General features: G+C 39.9%; 1 protein-coding gene across 5 annotated transcripts in view; it reads right to left on the reverse strand.

Moving 5' to 3' along the window:
- Positions 1-19,952, reverse strand: part of LOC129370442 (protein bicaudal D homolog 2-like) — a 41,512-nt gene that overhangs the window by 13,837 nt on the left and 7,723 nt on the right. For all 5 annotated transcript variants that reach the window (XM_055046453.1, XM_055046451.1, XM_055046450.1 and 2 more), the window contains exons 2-5: positions 10,662-10,874; positions 2,223-2,375; positions 925-1,139; positions 588-834 (exon numbers count right to left, since the gene is read on the reverse strand). In XM_055046453.1, coding sequence (XP_054902428.1) covers positions 588-834; positions 925-1,139; positions 2,223-2,375; positions 10,662-10,874 — 828 coding nt within the window. The remainder of the gene's footprint in view (positions 1-587; positions 835-924; positions 1,140-2,222; positions 2,376-10,661; positions 10,875-19,952) is intronic.

Raw genomic sequence — 19,952 nt, forward strand, 5'->3', positions numbered from 1 at the left:
TTTAAATACAGATGAATTCTGTCCTGGTAGTTAGAAATGGACCAATCAGGACTTTAAAGTTAACTTCTCGGATCCATTTGTTTTCTTGCAAAACGCTGACATGCTGATGCCAATTATAGCAAATTCCAGTTTCTTATAAAAAAATACTGGAAAACAAAATAACACTTAAAATTTTTTTTAGTTTTTTTTTGCATTCTTTAATAATTACTTATTTTAGGAGCAGAGGCAAAATCGGATCTTTCTGTAAGAGCAAAAACTGCAAAACAAGTATTTATAAACATTTTAAAGAAAGATCTTTTAAACTGTTTTTACATCTTATAATAGTGATAAATACAATTTCTAAGGTTTCCTAAAAGTTGTCAATGTGTTCAGGCTGTACCCCACAGCTTTCCTTCTTGGTTCATTTTCAAAAATAATGCTTTAGGATAAACAAAAGATTTTTGATCCATTCAGATTTTGTCTTTTGCTATTTTTATCTGTTTTTTATTCCACTGAAATTACGATTATCTCTAAAACTGACAGAAACAAATAATCCGTAAGACATTGCAATTCTGTTGTGTGACAAAGAAATGTGAACAGAGACCAACCTGCATCAGCTGCTGTTTGAGCTTCTGGATTTCTGAGATGTTCAGCTCACTCAGCAGGTCGTCGACCAGGCTGGGCACAGGGCAGAAGAGCTCCTCCTTCTTAGGAGTGGAGATGCGGTTGTCCTCGTTGATGGTGTTGGCCAGTTTGGTGAAGCTATTCTCGTATCCAAGCAGAGCCTCATCGTTGTTAGGTTCTGTGGTGGCATCGTCACTGAACTTGAGGCCATCCAGAGAAATGCTTAAAGGACTGAGGGAGAGATGTGGGAAATTATGTAATTTGACGATCTGAACGTGTTCCATAAAAAGCCTGACAGCAGCTTGTTTGTGTTCTGGTTACCTGTGATACAGAGTGTCTCCGATGTTCATGTAGTGGGAGAGCTCTTTCCTCAGAGAGGTCTTGAGCTCCCGCTCCGTCTTGATGGTCTCCAGAGCCTCACCCAACTGACGCTCAGCGATTTCCTTCAGGCGGATGGCGTCCTCCAGCTGGCTGTTCAGGAACTGGGTGTCTTCTTCCAGACGACGGATCTCGTGCTTCAAACCCTCAAACTCCACCTAGACAGAGCAGAGGCAAGAGGAGTCAAGATTTCTGAAATTTCACAAAATCAGCCATTGAGTTAACTGATGAGGAGACTTAAAAAACAAAAGCATCATTATAAAAACATTTCTTTTTTTTAAATACATATTTGAGATCCTTCTAAATTTGGAAAAATTTTATTGAGCACATACTAATATATCCATATGAGTAGGTTTAGGTTAGGTCAAAATAAAACACCAAAAGTTCATTGTCGATCAGAGATTGTGGTGAAAACCACCTGTAAATATTATGACAAAAATCGTCAGAAGTGGTCAGTGTGCACAAGGGCTTGTAGTTCCATACAGGTTGCATTTTAATGAGAGTGTCATCAAAAAGTTAATTTAGTTCGTTAAGTCAATTAAAAATGAAACATTCAGACAGAAATTGATATATTTCAAATGTTTTTTTTCCTGCTAGTTTTGAAAATGTCGACTTACAGCTAACAAAAATGCTAAATTTGGACAAAAGGAAAATTTTTATTCTATATGAAGTTGATAAATAATGATTCAGCAGTTGTTCAACAAACGGGTGATATTATCACAGCAGCATAATAAATTTTGGGTTGTAGAAAAATTTCCACAAGCAACAGGGGCTTGTGCATCGTACTGTATCAATATATTGTAACAATGAGCCTTAAACAGTGTTAAGGCTGTTGATGTTGTTGCTCCATTACTAACTAAAGTTCAAAACAACTTTCAATAACATACAAGTATAAACTTAAAAAAAAAAAAATTTGATGTTTAGTGACAGTGGTTGATTTTTAATTCTTCTCATGGTGGACATGCAAAACTCAACACAAAATAGCATTACTAGAAATGAAAAAGAGGTCATGTTTTTTTTTTGTCAGTGAAAACAAGGCAGTGATAATTGACTTTGGGGTTTATATTTGATAATTGGCTTGTTTAAAATGATTTTAGCCCTAAGAAGCCGCTAAATGATACTCAGAAGAAAATAGAAATTTGCTAAGAGGGATCTCGAATTATTTTATGGTTAGTCATCTCATCTTTTTCTGCATGCATATGATTTTACCGTGGCAACACTGCCCTCTGGCACTTCCTCACCTGACTTTGTTTGAGCACTAAGACTTGCTTCTGCAGAGAGATGTTCTCCTCCTCCAGCTCGGTGTAGTCCTGCAGCAGACGGCCTTCCCTGAACTTGTACTCCTTGATGTCGTCACGCAGCTGATTCCTCTGGAGCTCCATCATCTCCCCGTTCTGTAGGTAAGCAGAATTAGAGAAGCAGTCAGCTTGAGCAATGCTGACTTTGATGAGAGCTGCAGCACTGCAACAGTTTTTTACGTTTTCAATCTTACTAAATTATAAAGCTCTCCCGTCTGGATGAACCAAATGTGCGCCTGCTGGGAGGTAGGTACCAGGTGTCGCTCCAGGCAGTGGGCCATCAGCTCTCTCACTTAAGACTTCTAACTGCACTAAAGGCAGGGACTGAAGCCTGCCTTGTCTCTCTTAGGGACGAGTGCTTCCTGTGAGTGGGTGGAAAGCTTTGCAATGGTCTAATTATCCAAACGAGAACCTCATTATGAGTCTTTCTTTGTGTCTAAAGAGTAAAGAGACACAAGTGAGGAAGTTACAGCAAAAAGACAGTGCAAAAACTGGCTGAAATGTCCCCGAAGTGTGCCAGAGAAACAAGCGGTTTGACTTTTTTGTTTGCTCCTATTACCAAACACCACTCTGTTTCTAATGTACTGTAAGTGCAGTCTGATACCTCATGCTGCTCCCGCTTCATTAATAAAATAAAGCACAGAGAAGCTAGGAACCAGCCTTTCCACCATAAGGCTTCTATCTCCCTACTGAACCATGCAAAACCTTACCAGTTGCCTATAAGGAAGTACTTAGTTGCCTTTTATGATTAGTTAGAATAATGAAAAAAAAATGTCTGGGATTTTGTGTCAATGTGTTAATGAGAGTGGGCTCTCATTCAGGAGATTTTCTAATAACGAAGAGACTATTAACTATCAATCTGTATGTGCCCATTTGGCCCCTTTCTCTCATGCCATTGCCATATGGTTACGTTAAAATCCCCTCCTCTCGGGTCAATTTATTGGTCCGACAAAGTCGCTCTTGAGGGGGTTTCACTTAGACATACATGTAGATTAACTATCATTATGATGCAGGGCTTTGCAGCAACATTGACACCCCTGGAACCTTTTAAGTTTAGATGCGTTACAAAAATGTGTTGATATTTCATAGGAATTTTATGACAGCCCAACAAGTAGCACATCATTGCAAAGTTGAGGGACTGTGTTGTATTTATTGTTTGTTTGGGTTTTTTTTTCAATCAAATAAGTACTTTTGTATTTATTGTATGTATGTCTTAAATTCAGGGCAAACATTTGCTTTCAGTAAGGCACACAATTAATCAGTAGAATCACCTTGCTTATAATTTAATCGTAGTATAAATCCAAATATTCTTTGAAAGCATCAAAGATTTGTTAGAAAGCATCAGAGAGCAAAACATATTATGAGACAAAGTCACAGCAGACAGTTCAGACAGAGTTGTAGAAAAGTTGAAAGCAGGTTTACCTTCTAGAACATTACGTCAAGCTTTGAACACCTCACTGTTTTCAATCCATCAGCTAAAAGCATAAGAGTACACCACAAACATACCAAACTATGACTGTGCACCTAAACTGGTAACAAGGAGCTAAAGATAAGGAATTTAAACCAAAAAGATTCCAGTTCTCAACCTGTCTTTTACTACCCAATAGTTCTGTCTGACCCACATCATTGTGTAAATGCCTCATTCTTTTATTGTTTGGGCTTAATCTGGTTTATGAAAGATTATAGTGCAGATTGTAGGCAGTTTAAGCTCACAAGTATTATTTATATGAGTATCCCTGCAATTAGATGCCATTAAACACCTAATTTATTAACGCCGTCTTAAACAACCGACAGTGTTTCTGAACGCTCCCTGCTTTTACACCACACTACTCTTAATATTTGGTTCGGATGGATAGCAAGGCTGTAAAATGTTGTTAAATTCGAGAAATCAAGAGTATGATCCATGTTAGCAGCTCGATAATTAAACACCAAGTGCAGAGCAGATTTAAGACCATCATTTGATGAATTAAGATTCATCAGATGCACATGTCTGATGAACCATATTGGTGCGTTACTAAATAAGAGACTTACTTCTATGACTTCTGAGGGAGACAAGAATCAAAGCAAAGTTGAGGAAGCAGCATTAAGAGCATCATTAGCTCAGATGTCTCAGACAATATAAACAGTGAATTCATTATGTTTGTGAAGATAATCTCCTCAGCAGAATAATCTCTTTTTGTTAGCTGAACAATGTGGAGCCAGCTGGCTGCTCAGGTCTCCTCCTGGTCAGGGCTATGTGCCTCAGCTGGTGGGTTAGCTCTGTTCGATCCAGATGAAAAGACGCTGCTCCGATCTGATTAAAATGCACACATGGGTGGTGACCTTCGCCCTTCTGCGTCCTCTATTGCCCTGTGCCCCAAATTGGAAATTGTGTTCCAAAACTATAAAGTGCAAATAACATTTATTTGTGTGAGGGCCGTAATGACACTCTGGGGAATGTTACTGGAATTATTCTGGGGAGCAATCTGCTGCCTCCAACAGAGATCATTAGGAAGACGTCACTCACAGGCTTACGTCAGGTCAGCGGCAGTAGCTTCTGTCACCACAGGTGACGCCTTGACAGCTGTCCTATCTGCCACACACGTTCCAGACAAGAGTATCACCGGGTGGCAGAACCAACACAAGCAGGCTATGCCAAAGTGCAAAACTGTATCGTAAAATTTCCAAAGGCATGGCAATTTTTTTTTAATTTTCATCTTAGATTTTTTTGCAAGAATGATGAGTAAGAATTTAGCTGGTTTACAGGCATAATTAACGACATTTTAAACAGTGAAGGATTTAGAAGTCTTTGGAGTCTTTAATGTCTAGCAATGAGCATGACAACCATTACAAAGAGAGCAATCTCCTTGTCTTCTACTCATAGTCTACCTCTTGCTAAAATGATGGCTAGACTCTAACATGGTACAAGACTGTTTTATTTATACGTTCGGCCAATCTGACTGGGAAAATACATATTTTGCCCTACTTCTCTGCTTTCGCAGAAAGCCCCTTGACCTCAATTTCCCTCTCCATGTTATTCACTTTGCACTTAAGCAACATGTATGTGTCAGTTCTTTCCAAACACATTTCCTCACAAAGTGCAGAAGCCCAGAAATGCCACGACAGAGACAGACAGAGAGGCAGAGCACCAGCTTCCCTGTGCTTACTTTGACTCCATTTCTCTACTTCTACTGACACCACTGACCTCCATCTTGCCCTTTCATCATCCTCGTTGCTCTAGTTTTCCCAACCCCCACTGCGCCTCCATCATCTCTGCATCCGTGTGCTTTTAAAAGCCATGCATCAATCACTTTTTCCCCCACATGCTAAATCTATCTTCCATCACATCTGAAAAGTAGAAGCGAGGGAAACGTCTTTCTGAAATCTCTCTGCGCCACAAATCGAAGTCAAGGACGAGGAGCAAACCAACACGTCCTTCAACAAGTCATAAGAACTTATGCTAAACCCGCCAAGCCAAATCTACCTCAAATCACTTCCAGTGGAGACAGTGCATGAATAACAGATGTAGAGCAGCTACACGAACAAGGCCAAGAATATCAAAGCTCAGAGACATTGTGCCACAGTCAAAAACAAGGAGGGTGAAAGCCGATCCGCTTTTATCCTGGTCTTTGTTGCGAGGGGCTGCCATTGTTTGCATGGAGCTCCAACTCATCATGAAACCACAGACAACATTGTACATCTAAAGAAAGCAGATCATATGAAAACAGAGAACTCTAGAAGTGACTGGCTCGTCGTACTTTTCCCTTTTTCAAAGTGGAAAATCTGAGTTTACACCCATTAATGGAAGTGCCCATGAGTGCCTGTGTGTGTATGTATAAGCTGTAGTTGATTCATTAGTAAACATTGATCCACAGCAGAAAATCTCTGTGGTCTAGTGATGCAGCAGTTAAATGAATAATTATAAAGATCAATTGAAAATCTCCTAAACGTGTTTAAGAAATGCATTCTAAATATAGGAACCAAACTATTAGATCCATGACACAATGTTTGGAGAATAATTTTTTGTTACAATTACAACTGCAAGTCTTTCCATGTCTCTGATGTCTCTACCAGTTCTTCCACACCTAGTGATTGATTCCATGATTGGATGGAATTCATCAGCAAAAATATTCAAATTCTTCCACAAATTCTCAATTGAGTTTATATTTTAACTCAACCTAAGCTACTCTAACACACAAAAATGCTTTAAACTCAGCCACTGTTTATGTTCGGGGTCTTTGTGTTGCTGAGAAGTGAACCTCTGCCTCAGCCTTTGGTATGTTGGTCTATCACTGAATAAACAAATAAAAACCATTCCCTGTAATTAGAAGGCAATAAAATCTGAAGTTCAGGGAGTCTAATGTTTTTTTCAAACACACTCACTCAGAAATTCATTAGGTTGTGTCTCCTGGAGTAGGAATAACGCTGCTAAAACAGATTGATCCAACTCAAGAATAGCCCATTCTTATCCCCCACTCCTCATATTTGGCGGCTGTTTTGGTGATTTCTTAGAAGCAGTTTGTCAGCCTTCTCTCCATTTATTGTTCCTTGCACCCTCTCCTCCAATATGCCATAGAAAAAAACAGGGCAAATCCATCTCAGCTTTAATGTCACGAGAAATGATGAGGAGGCAGACATCAACACCCTGGAGTCCTCCAGAACTTGGAGTCTTATTACATTAGCCTCATGGCGGTAGATGATAATAACAGGGAACAAAGAGCAACCTTCCTTGGATCGCTACACAACGCTAGTCAGACCTTTCAACACAAGGCAGGGCCTTGGGAATGCCAACAAAATTACTCTTGAGCCTCTGTGGGTCACTATTTCAAAACTGAAAACATGAAGCTCTGTACTCAGACTTCTTTTGTGCACAATAAAAACAGTTATCTTGTTTGTAGTGAGCTTTTTCCTTCCCCTTTGGAGAATTATTCCGTCAGTAAACAGTCCTTCCACTTTCACACTCTTAAAGAAACTGAAAGAAACTGTGGTTACAAACTGTTAAAATGAGCTGAGAAATCTCATCATTTAAGGGCCAACCTTAGCTTTTGAAAATGGAGGCGTAGAGAGAAACTCTTTCTCTGGGTGGAAAACAGTGTGAAGATAGGCTAAACCACACTGATAACATTTACAACATGTTGGCTTTGCATGATAATGTCTTGACACTTATCCATTGGGGCTTTCCATTCTGTGAAGATAATGAGGCGCATCACTAGAGGCATATTCCCCACAATACATGAGATTGGATTTAATGAAGTCATGCCTATAAGCGCGCACCTCCTCACAATGTTACTGGCTCTTTCTCCTACTATAATCCTATAGACCGAGACGTACCAGTGGAATATGTCTCATCTTTGCTTTGTGTCACCATATGAGTGTTTGGCATGAAATTGTCTGGTTGGTTTAAATGGGAAATATGAAATCAGCTGAGATGCTTCAGCTGCAACAAAATCCAATTAAGTAAATGGAGCTTCCAGATATGTGAAATTTTGCTTTAAAACAATTGGTTTTGGAACAAAAACCATCAAACTGAGAATGCTTGGATACATTTCTTTCAAATATACTGAGTCAGTGGAAGCTATTAACTAAAATACATTGTTTCTCAGATTGAAAAAAAACTATGCAGACGTATCGCTACTCATTTCAAACAAATAAAAGAAAGAAGCTACAGTTGCAGACTGTCAGTTGCATTCCATGTTAAACTTATGATAATTGAGTCATTCAGTCCACCTTCTGACTACATGATTAGCCCTGCATGGTTAGAAAAAGCAGAGCAATCCATTATTGGCAATGGATTTGTGCCCATTAAGCCCAGCTCCTTCTCAAAATGGATTTTAGGTCTCCTTTTTCTTTTGTATCAATCTCAGTGTGTCCTACTGCCTCCCCCTCTCCTCTTCCAGCATCAGCTCAGGGCTAATTCAAAATCCCAGAGACAAAGGCTTCTTTCAGGCCTGCCAGTGTGGTCACAATGCCAGCCTCAGTGCCCAGGCTTTCTCCATTTGCCTACCACAACACACTCCTAGCACCCTTGTAAAGTGGCACTGGTGGGGGTGCCATTATCTCGAATACATGAGGTAATTTACACATCAGAACCTTTTATCCTACTAATTACTGTGGATTAAAGTCCATTGCAATACAGCACGGTGGTCATAAAGGGGACGTCATTGGCCATAAAGACACCAGTGAACCACCCTGTAAATCAGTAAATCGGAACTGCTCTGTATTTAAATCCACCATTAAGGTATTTGTAATAAATATCCTCAGGTGATGAATTTAATGTTTAAAATGTAACAAGAAAAAGAAAACATGTTTTGAGTAGATGGTTGGCTCAAGGCATGTTTTACACAGTGGGTCAATAGCATGGTAGAGCACATCGAGCTTCCATAATACTAACTTTCACCAACATGGAGAAGCAGCAGCTGACCTAATTATTGCTGTATTTAGAGCTTTTCAGAACTTAAGTCGTTGGCAGAAACATGCCATTTTTAAGTCTTTCCCTAATCTCTGTTAGAAGCATGCTGGCATCTGTTTCGAACATTGACTCAAAAAAACAGCAGTCGGTCTTGCAGATGTCTACGTACCAATGAGGTTTCTTCAGAAATTCACCAATTCCCTTATTGAGGACTTGACCTTAAAAATAGAGCACTAGGCACAAAATCTGCTGTGGAAGACCAGCTGGGTCTAACAATATTATGGAAAGATAATTAAACCGGAAAGAAAAACAGGAATCACAGTTAGTCCCATGGAGATGCACAAATCAACCAGATGGTGATTTTGGATGGTCAAATACATGTTTCAGACAATTAGTCAATAAAAAATAATGGCAAAAAACCCATACAGTATGTATATAGTTCAGTGAATGGAATGTTTGGTGTTTGACCCTGCTAATTACAGGTGGTTGTGTGTAATCCTTTGGAATGGTGCTGTATCTACTGCGAATTGCTAAAGATGGTTTGAAACGTCAAACCTGTCAACAATTTCTAAAATCCTTTTTAACAGTGATTGCTCTCTTTCTCTTATTTAGCTAAAATGAGCATCTGAAGGTCAAAAAGCTCAGAATTTGTCCACAATATTTTGATCAGTGCATCTAAGAGGAGAGCACAAAGTCAGAAGCAAAATTCAAGGTGATCCATGTAGCTTCATTGACGTGCTATAGAAACTAAAGATGATGAAACTTAAAACCAAATCACTCCAGGTGTCTGTTCCCTTTATAAAGCTAATCTCACCATAAAGTCTTCTACTCATAATCCCTTCATTATTATTCCAGTTTTTGACTTGGCTGCCAAGGGAACATAGATCTCATCATCAAAGAAACAAATCATGTCCATGGGCCTCCACGTAACCCTCTGTTCATCTCATTTCATCCTTTCATGTCCTCTTGTCTCAGCTGCTTCAAACACACCTGTCAATGTAATTCCAGCCTGTTCTAGTATCTTGCTAATATAATGTCATCACTTGTGGAATCACATTATGAAATTGCTGCACATGCATCACACATCTCCTGGCAAGGACACGCAGCCCACGCACCGAACTGGGCTGTTGTCTCTTCAAATAAGGTCAATTGGCTGTGAACGCATGTAAATAGCAGGAATGAAGAGGGCAGGCTTTGTCCAAAGTAGGGCAAGAATAATGGCTTTTTACATGATATTAGGATAAGCTTGCTGGAATGTGTGCCGAGAAATGGTTTGGATTGAGCCTCACACAAACACTGACATGTTTGTTTTATTTGAGATGAGAGTTATTTAATAAAGAAGCATGCCCAGGATGCAACAGCAAAAGCAACAGGCTGAGAACTATTTTCATGTATGAATCTGAACTAAGATAATTGGTCAATTATTAGTGTGGGATCCTGTCATCTCTTTGGAGTAGACATTTCCCATGGTCAATCAATCAATCAAGTTTATTTGTATAACACCTTTAAGCAACAAGGCAGTTCAAAGTGATTTACATCATAAAAACACAAACTGGCCCAGCTACTTTATTCAGTATTACTGCCACACCTCCCATGACAATAGGGTGGAGTAAAGAACATCAAGTTCAAAGATGAGGCGTTTCTGTAATTATTAGGTAATTAATGTTGTCAAAACATGTCAGAAGCAGATGAGAATTCATCTCTGCCATCAAAGACACAATAAAGTACCTGGACAGTTAACATATTTATACAACAGAGTTAATGCAGCAACATACAACCATCCTAGAGCATCCACTTAAATCGGCTACCATGGTAACGATGTGTACAAAAACATTTCAAATTGTTGCTATAGAGACCTCCTCTCCCCTCACTGTGTGGTGTTGGCTACATGATACACAATGCAATAATCCAGAATATTAAATATAAATAATTCATTACTCTTTAAAGCAAATACAGGGTGAACTGTACAATAGGGGCTTCGTATCACTCCTTACCTCTTTCATCTCCTGGGAGATGGCAACAAGGCGTTCATTCTCAGACTGGGTATTGGTCAGGATGTTGCGCGTCTGCCGCAGTTCGTTCTGCAGCTCCAGGACTCTCTGCTCATAATAGGCCTCCTTACACGCCGACTCCTGGATGAGAGACTCTTCCCGACTTTCCCCATCTGCTGCTACCTTCCTGTGGTTGGTGTAAGCTTGTCCAAAGGCCTAAATGTGCAGAAAATATTATTTTAGTCCCACAAAAATATTTGATACAAGGCGACTAAGAGAGTGTCACATTTTGGAATATAAGGATCAGGACTTGATGGAAGAAACATTTGCTTGTGCTTCACCCATTTTAACCTGACTCTGATCTCTTCTTTAGTGATTCACCTGGCCACTGTGGAGCAGAATCGCCACAGTCCCATCGCTCGGTGGAGATTATTATTTAGGGTCCATCTGGGCTGCATCAGAGTGTCTTACCCACCAAATCTCCTCCCACCCCCTTCCTTTGGCTGCAGGATCTCCAGCCTGTGCACTGCAGTGACCCCACAGATGGAAACGGGCAAACAGCAAAAGTAGAGCAAACAGACGAGTGCCTGAGTGATTGTGAAAGGACTGTTTTTAATGCACTTTAATACCTTAGAAGATCATAGCAAAACAGGAGAAGGTCACAAAATCAGATGAGGAGAGGATCAACTTTAGGAAGATTAAAAGAACATATGACATGAAGGTCTGGCCTCTAATTTTTCTCAGCATTAAAAGGCAACAAACTGTCATGAAAACGTTTTTTTTTTTTTTTGTCTTGTTGATACAACCTTAATGTGTTATTAGCCTGCAAGGCAGAAACGTCAAACCACTAAAAGAGACAGATCTTCATCACAGTGGAAAACTAGGGTAGGGCACGCACTGCTTTCTCAAACTAATCACCCGCCTGATAACAGATTTCATTTTCAATCCCGTAAACGTCATTGTTTGGGTGGAAATATTCTTTTTTATCTCTCCTCAGAGTGGGTGTGCAGACAGTAATCTAAAAATCACATGCAGAACATGACCTTATTTCCCTCTCTCTGTGACCAGCTATTACAATTGGCTGCTGGCATGTTCCTGCATTGTATGAATCCCAGTGATTGCTTCTAGAAAAGAAAAAAAATATATATTTATCAAACTGACCTACTTAGCAAAACCTGGACAGATTTGTGCATTTGTAAAACAGGAGATTGTGGAAAAGTTTTGCACAATACGACTAACCGATGGCTCCCAGTCATGCAGAAATTCAGATGGAACAGGGATCCCCTCAGTGTATTATATACCTGGTGGGCCACCAGGCTTTATTTGTGACCCCATCAGGTTAAGCATTACTTATTTATTTAAGTCTTTATAAAATGTTTGAATTTTTTAAGACTAATTTTCCAATGTTTCAATAACACATAATTATAAAGGGCTATTTTCAAATTTTATGTCAACTCTAAACATAGTTTAACTCCAAAACACAACTTGCCAATGGATGACTGACTGTCGAAATGCCCTACCAGCTTGTTTCACAAATTTTCAGGGAGAAACCTTATGGAAGAATAGATTAAATCTCTCTTAAGGTTCGTGGCATCTGCTAACAGCTCCTCATCAACACACCTTCCAGAGTTGAACCACAACTTATTAAATCATTGCCACAACTTGCTGAAAGGAGTTGAAAGGAGTGTGGGTGCTGAATAGTGTTCCAGTCAGCATGATCTTGCAACGTTTTCTTTATTTGCTCAGATGGTAGAAACAATCTTACAAATGAGATAAAATACAAAGATTAGTACAAAAAATAAATATAAACTTCTGTGGCAAACATCCAAACTCATCATCCTCTTTACAATGCAACATGAAAGACCATTGAAGATATTGTTTTCTATCATTCCTGCCTTCATGTTATCTCCTTAAGTCTTGATCTTGCAGCCACAATAAACTGCACAAACATTACAATATGTGGAATATATTTTCCTTTTTAAACTGCGTCTTACAGCTTTAGTGCTTCCTGTTTTATTTTATGAACACTTCACTGATGCTGAAATGTAACCAACTCAAATTTCTGTTTGCTCTGTAACAGCACCCACACTAATAGTGTTCCAGTCAGCTGGATCTTGCAGAAGGAGGAGGTTGCATCCGTTTATTAAAATCTTTAGTTTCTGACGGAAGACTGAAGAACCAGGAGAAATTCAACCATTATCCATCAACAGAAATTGTCTCTGTACATCAGTATAAACAATCTCCTACCTACGTGGTGGTGGTTGGTTGGTAAATACATAACCAGTAGTGGGGATTTTAAAGAAAGCCTGTGTAGGTCAACAGACAATTTGTGTGTTAAATTGTGCTTTATGGTGCGTGTCCCAAATTGTGCCACATGCCAAGGAAGGAAATCATACCAATAATCAGCAGGGGGCCGTGTTTGATTAAAATTTTATTAAACACACAGGAACCAATCAAACTCAGGGGAATCCCATCATTATAATCTGAAAACAGGCTTGGTTTCTGAGGGGACAATCAGTCAAATCTAAAGAGGGATATCACTGAGGCAAACAGAGTCCCCTGCCAAAACCCCACTGACCCACTGAATTTAATCTCAGTTTCCTACGGAGGCAAGAGTTTAGGCTACTTTTGAGGGAGGGAACATTGATTGCACGTAGCTAAGGCTGTAATCTCCCAGTGAGCGGCCAACTCAATTTATAATTCATCTTTAGCCGACCATATGTTGCAGTTGTGCTGGTTTTTATAAGCTACACTGTAATTCAAAAGCCAAAGTGCAGAACTGTAATGATCTTCGACCTCACGTGTCTGAGGAGGTTATTGTTTTGATTTGCTCATCTTTTTAGAATCATAACTTCCTCAAACAATCTTCACACATAAGAACTGAAGATCAATGTGTTGAAGTGAATCACAACAGACTGCTGCGTGGACCGATACAAACTATCAGAAGGAGGAAGTGTGCTGCTATTTTAATAATTTAGTTTTACAAGAAGTCTTCTTCATGTAAAGAAGTCTTAGTGTTTATTTATAGTGGGTTCAGTTTATATTTGTTTTACAGATATAAACTTGAAAACAAACACTGCAACTTAGCGAGAGATGCCATGAAAGACACATGGCTCAACATGGCGGGACTCGTGATGCTGCATGTCTTCTAACCTGAACAATGTTGCAACCTTCAAAGACAAATCCACTGATTCCAATGTTATTGAAACATTGGAAAATTAGTCTTAAAAAATTCAAACATTTTATAAAGACCTGTGTGTCCTGAATGGCAGGACACACAGGCTTTGCTAAACAAAAACATTTCTTCGTTTCAAAACTTTACATGGAAAAGGAACGCAACGCAGATGAAACACAGACCAAAGCAGTCACTGTTTGTTTTTCCAACACATAAGCCGTTTATGATTCACTTGACCTGTAAGGCAAGTACACAACGGGGGAGGGGAGATGTGGTGCATCAGGGTCTTGCAGGTGAAAAATAGATCAATACATCAGTGCTCAGAGGCACAATGGAGCTGAAATACACATACAGTATATCATCTTATTTAGTTTTTCAGTGTTCCTGGCTAAGATGGTGCTTTTGTAGGAGTGAAGGAAGCACAGAGGTCATAAAATACTGCTAGACTCTAGAAATAGGTAACACGAGTGAATCAGTATGAAAACACCTAAAACCCACTAATGGCACCTATGATATAATCTAGAGGGAAGCACTTCAAAATCTAAGAAATGGATCACAGCTGACTTCGATGCAATCACTGGATTACCGAGTATGACTGAGAATTTGCTGGCTGACAGACGTTGACATGCACAAATGTAATAAACTAACATTTTGGTAGCATCTGTCGTGGGGGCTGTTGCTGAACTGAGATTTTCGTCTCCTCAGCAGCATTCTTGGGCTCTGAGAGGCTGTAGCGAATGCTAAACAATGACACTGTGTGGTGTCGACAGGTTCTGTTACTCATATACAGAAGGCTGGAGAGCTGGGGTCAACTCCAGATGCCAAAGCAGTGATTCAGCAACCCTGAAGGCTGATCAGTGGAAGGGTTCTCATTGTATGCAACTGCAGAGGAAGTGAGGAGCAGCGAGGGACAAAAAACAGCAACTACACACACTGAATAGAATCTCCTGCCTCGTGAATCTCGCCTCACGTGGAGTCATAAACTGTGATGATAAATAGTCCTGCTCGCTTCCTTCCTCTTCCCTTTGGACTAAATTTGCAGGCCACTGCGCATCCAGTGAGTTTAACACAAATTGCTCCGAGCTGTGTGTTAATTCTATATTTAGCTGGCCATGTCTCTAGAGGGATGGAGTTCAAAAGTGACCAACATGATACAAGACTATACTAAACAGACTTTTTTTTTTGTCTGGGATTTAAAACCTTTTTTGGTGATCCACCAATCAGAATTTTAACTCCAATCTTCAGTTTTTGGTTAGGTTTTGACTTGCCAGTAGAGACTTTAGCTGATTACTATTCCTCTTTTTTTTTTTTTTAATAAGAAAATATTAATTCAGAATATTTTTTTCCACAATGAAGATAAAATGAAGAATTGACCTTTTAATTTATAATTAGGAGCTTAGCGTAACTAGCATTACTGCAGCACAAAAGAATTGCAGAAATATCCCAACATGTTGTAGGAAATTGATTCTTTATGAAAGTATTTCTTGTGACTTTATTATTCAACACAATGCTAAAGCTGAACATATTCAACACAAACAACATTATGAGATAAATACAAACAAAAGTATTTTTTGTGTGTTACTGCACCTCTTCGTGTTTATTTATGGTGGGTTCAGTGACAGTGACTGAAAAAAGTTTTTATTTTGGACTTTCCAACTGGCTGGTCAGGGTCAATCCAGCAGAAGATCAGTCACTTTTAGCCATTTTGGTGCATTCTCACTCTACATGTTATATCATGTATTAATAGTGAAAACATGTAAAACCTGTATCACAGTACAAGTTCTTTTGTTTTACAACACTGCTGTTTGTCTATCTTACACCCGTGGCATTTGCTATAATGAGTAACACAGCAGCTAATCATTTACTCTTCTGTAAATTGGGCAATGGGGGAGAAATTAAATACAGATTCACTTTCATCCTGAAGGTCATCTTTCCAGTGTCGTCTTGCAGCTTACTAGTGATCTCGTCTTTTGCTGCTTTAGCACGTTCCTATGGTCAGCACCAGCAAATCACAAAAACTGTGTCACAGCACAAAAACAGCTCTTCATGTGTAGGAAGAGAAAATGGAGATGGTTTAAGGTGAGATAACTGAAAAGTGTAGCAGTGCTAAACAACATGAGTGAGAATAGAATGAGGAGGTGAGAGAAATGCTAACCAGGGAGACAGAAATGTTTCCTGGCGCAGAGCTACCGACTCTCTGCAAAGCACAGAGCCGTTGGGCTATTATTCACACACAGGCCTGGGCAATTTCACAGACTCAACACACATACACGCTCGTGTCCTATTTAAAATTCATGCAGCACGCCTCGCAGTCTGACATTCTGCATCACCAGAAGCTGCAGTCATACTGATGCAAGCTGACCCTTCGATGGAAAAGGAGCAGGAGGTGGGAGCCTCACAGGGGTTCCACCAGCACTAAAAGCATCTCGTGCTTTTAATTCACACAGGAAGAGCCGTGGACTCCAGTGGCCACGAATACCAAACACAGACGTAAGACAGCAGAGGTCAGAGGAAAGTGTTGCAAAAGAAATGCTTTTGCCTGAAGTAGACACCAATCATAAGACTGAAAGGCATAAAGCTTTAAAAACAACCGGGAAGCTGCAGCAGGAGAAAGTAGACACATGCTATAAATGCACACATGTATTAGTGCATTCAGTGTTCTACATGCCAAGCACTAATAACACTCATGAGGCTCATTAGGAAGCATGACTGAAAGGCTGATCCCCAATCATAAAAATATGAGACTCAGATAATTGGGCTGCAGGAGCTCAGTGATACACAGCTGGTACATGAATTCTCTCCGCTCTCTGAAGTCTGTAATGATTCAGCGGCGGTAAATGCTTCCACCAGCTCTGGCTGCATCTAATGTTTTATTCTGACATTGGAACGGCCAATAATCAGAAGTGAAGCGATCCTTTGGTAAGAGCAGAAATCCTGGTCAAACACAATGCTAAATTATCGTCATCATGCTTTTAACAAAGGCTGAAAAAATAAATCTTCAAAGGTCAGAACACCTGCAAGTCAAGGAAAACACCATCAGTAAGTCGACTGAGGCTTCGCTGTGTGTGTGCAGAGACGAGTTCCTCTACTATTACACAGTAAAAATAGTCATTGTGGCCATAACTGTAAGCTAGAGAATCAGTTATTTTCTCAGCTTTCAATCTGGTTGTATGTCATTTAAAAGCCTCATACATGATGCTGGCGAGCTAATATACATGTGTGAACAGAAAAGTAACAGACAAATTTGGAATTGGAAATAAGAAGTTTTCTGACAAGATTTGTTTTCTGTTTGTGGTGTAGCACTTGGTAATAAAGTCATTGTTTTAATTACTTAACCATAGCAATCATTTAATAACAAGGATACATCTGTTTGTGTCTGTTTACTGATTCTATTGTTCAACTGCGACAGTATGGAGGAAAAAAGCCTTCGGGGTCTCAGGAGGGAGGCAGAAATTCAATAGGCCTCCCGTTGCCCCCGTACGTCGGAGTCAGAGCAGGAATCTGGTTTCTTTATCTCTGGAAGCTGTAACGGCACCAGCTTGGAGCATTCACAACCTCAGTCATTTGCAATGCAAAAGGAGCCTTATCTGTTCCTGCCTGTAATCTGCCTGCCGCTTCCTCTTTCTGCCAGGCAGTCTGTCTGGATGAGATCTCCCAGGTCCACGCGCCCGCACCCCAGGGGAGTAGGCGTCGTTATGGTTACTAGGCCAATTACAGTGACAAGAGCGGGAGGCAGCCGGTTAAGGCGAGGGCTACGCAGATGGCTGTTTTAGCTCTCCTCCCTCGTATTCTGGTGGAAGCCGTTACCCACATCGCCAAATCAGAGATCTGGTTGATCTGCTCTGTGATTGGTTTGATTATTTTCATTGCTATTTTAATCAGGTCTACATGATAGCAAAAAAATTACTAATCTACTAAATAGATCTTTAGGATATTCCCACCAGAGAACCAGCTCAATGTGTAATCTTTGCATATGTTTTCCCAAACAGAAAAGCCATTTTTTTCCCCTGACTGACAGAAACAACCAACAAGGGGAGCAGCTGGAACCATGTGCACACAGACACATTGGAGAGCTCTGACACTCCCACCCACACAAAATGATCTCTCTCTAGTGTTAAGAAGTTCAGCTTTGCAGGAGCTGCGGTTAGACTGAAACAAAAAAACTGATCTGTTATTTCATAGCTGCCAGCAAAGAGTAAATCAAGACTTTTATAGACTCATGCTATATATAATAGAGTTCTGCATCACAACTTCCGTCTCTTCGTTTAGTGCGAGAACATTTCTAACAAACCTGTCATTTCATATCAACTGTGATAAATCCACCCATATATCGAAACCCCAACAGGCAGTTAGGCGACAGGGTTCTGCCCTTGGTAATGGCCAAACACAAAACACTGACCTACTTTTCCAAATTACAGAAGAACAATTCTCATGTTCTGATCACCAGTACATTCAGGCCAAGTCTAGAGTCAGGTGGATAACGGTTTCATTTCAATTTGCAAGAAATAATGGCGGCTCAGTGACCTTCCTACCACCACTGTATGCTTAATGGATTTTATTCAAAGTGAAAAAAGGGCTGCGGAATAAAGATAACTAATCGTCTGTTCAATGCCTGCAAATTATTATTTTAATCTGGAATTTCACACAGTAACACTGCCATGTTCAATTATAACAGTCAGAGTGAAAAATTAATTTGATGTGGGCAACTATTTTTTCCCAAAGGACACATGAGTGGATGTGATTGTTGTTGAGGACTGGAAATATACTGCTATTCTCCTAAACATACATTTAATTTTTAACTAAGAAATTGGGTTTTTCTTGGCTATTGTTAACAGTGGTTATGGCAATAGAATAATAAGAAGTGATAGATTATACTGACAATTGGAACCTCCAATTATCTTAGTGTAAGTGACTGTTGGAAAAAAAATGGAAAAGAAAAATGTACAAAGCCCTGTTCTCCACTGGACATATAGTCTGATTTTGTTGTTTCAAGCTGTAAAATGTGAGGACTGCAGCCCGTGTTAAACAGAATCACATTACCACTAATATATTAGGAGTTTGCACTAGGATCTTATTCACTCTCTGTAACCTTCATCTTGGGCTCAGTCTAACATCTGATTCAGGTTTGGGACTTTGGGAATGCAAAGTGTGCATTCATGACAACTGGCTATAAGAGCAAACAAATACTGCGATTCAAAGAGTCAGTTGCTATACGATGAATGCACACACTGATGCTGAAATTGTGGTATATTCAGCAGCCCTTACTCAGTTTACTTTAAGCATGCGCTAGCATTGGCGCAGACACAAGGGTGCTGAGGTCATCCCCAAAAAATGATTACATTTACACAGTTTTTTTTTTTATTTTAAAAACACCATGTTCAGATTTGCATGAAGAATAAACACTTTTGGATAATTAATTTTTGATTTTCCGTTGACCATCATGGGCTGGCTCTAGAATGCCCAGGCTGGGTTTAGGTGGTGCATCGCCTTTGTAAAGCAAAAGCCAAAATCTGAAAGGGAAACTTTAACAGAGAGCTGGATCATCCAAGACCTTTTAAGCCCTTTTAGTCAGCTGATTGAGTAACCCTCATTTGTCTCCCATATAAAACAATACAAAACACCAATGTGGTTCCCACAGGAAACCCAGGTGTTGCTCCGTAACTCCTCCTTCAAACCCATTTCCCCTCCATCTGCTTTTCTCAAGGACCCATGAGAGTCTGGCACACATCCAGTTACAATCTCAACTCCTTTTCTTTCTCCAGTTTCAAAAATTAATGTTCCATCCAACCTCCTGCATAACTTAAGTCCTTCCACTAGCTAGATAATCTACTCCTCCACTTCTGATAAGCCCAACATAAGGGCTTCAGAGTATGGGACCGATGGAAGTCACATTTTGCAAACTGTAACTGAGTAGTCTATTTACAAAAGGGGGCCAGGCGAGAGCAGAGAGATAAGTGGGCGATGGAGGAAATCGATAGAGGGTGTTCATAACATGTGGGAGGAATGCTACTGTTCTCTGATTGCACAGTGGTATTAAAGCAAGACAAAGCTCCAAGGCAAAAGGGCAGGCCTTTAAATTTAGTTTGCTAATGTTTGAATAGATGGACTATTAAAAGTTG

Source organism: Poeciliopsis prolifica, unplaced genomic scaffold, assembly GCF_027474105.1.
Source record: "Poeciliopsis prolifica strain line A6 unplaced genomic scaffold, Auburn_PproV2 SCAFFOLD023, whole genome shotgun sequence".
Classification (NCBI taxonomy): Eukaryota; Metazoa; Chordata; class Actinopteri; order Cyprinodontiformes; family Poeciliidae; genus Poeciliopsis; species Poeciliopsis prolifica.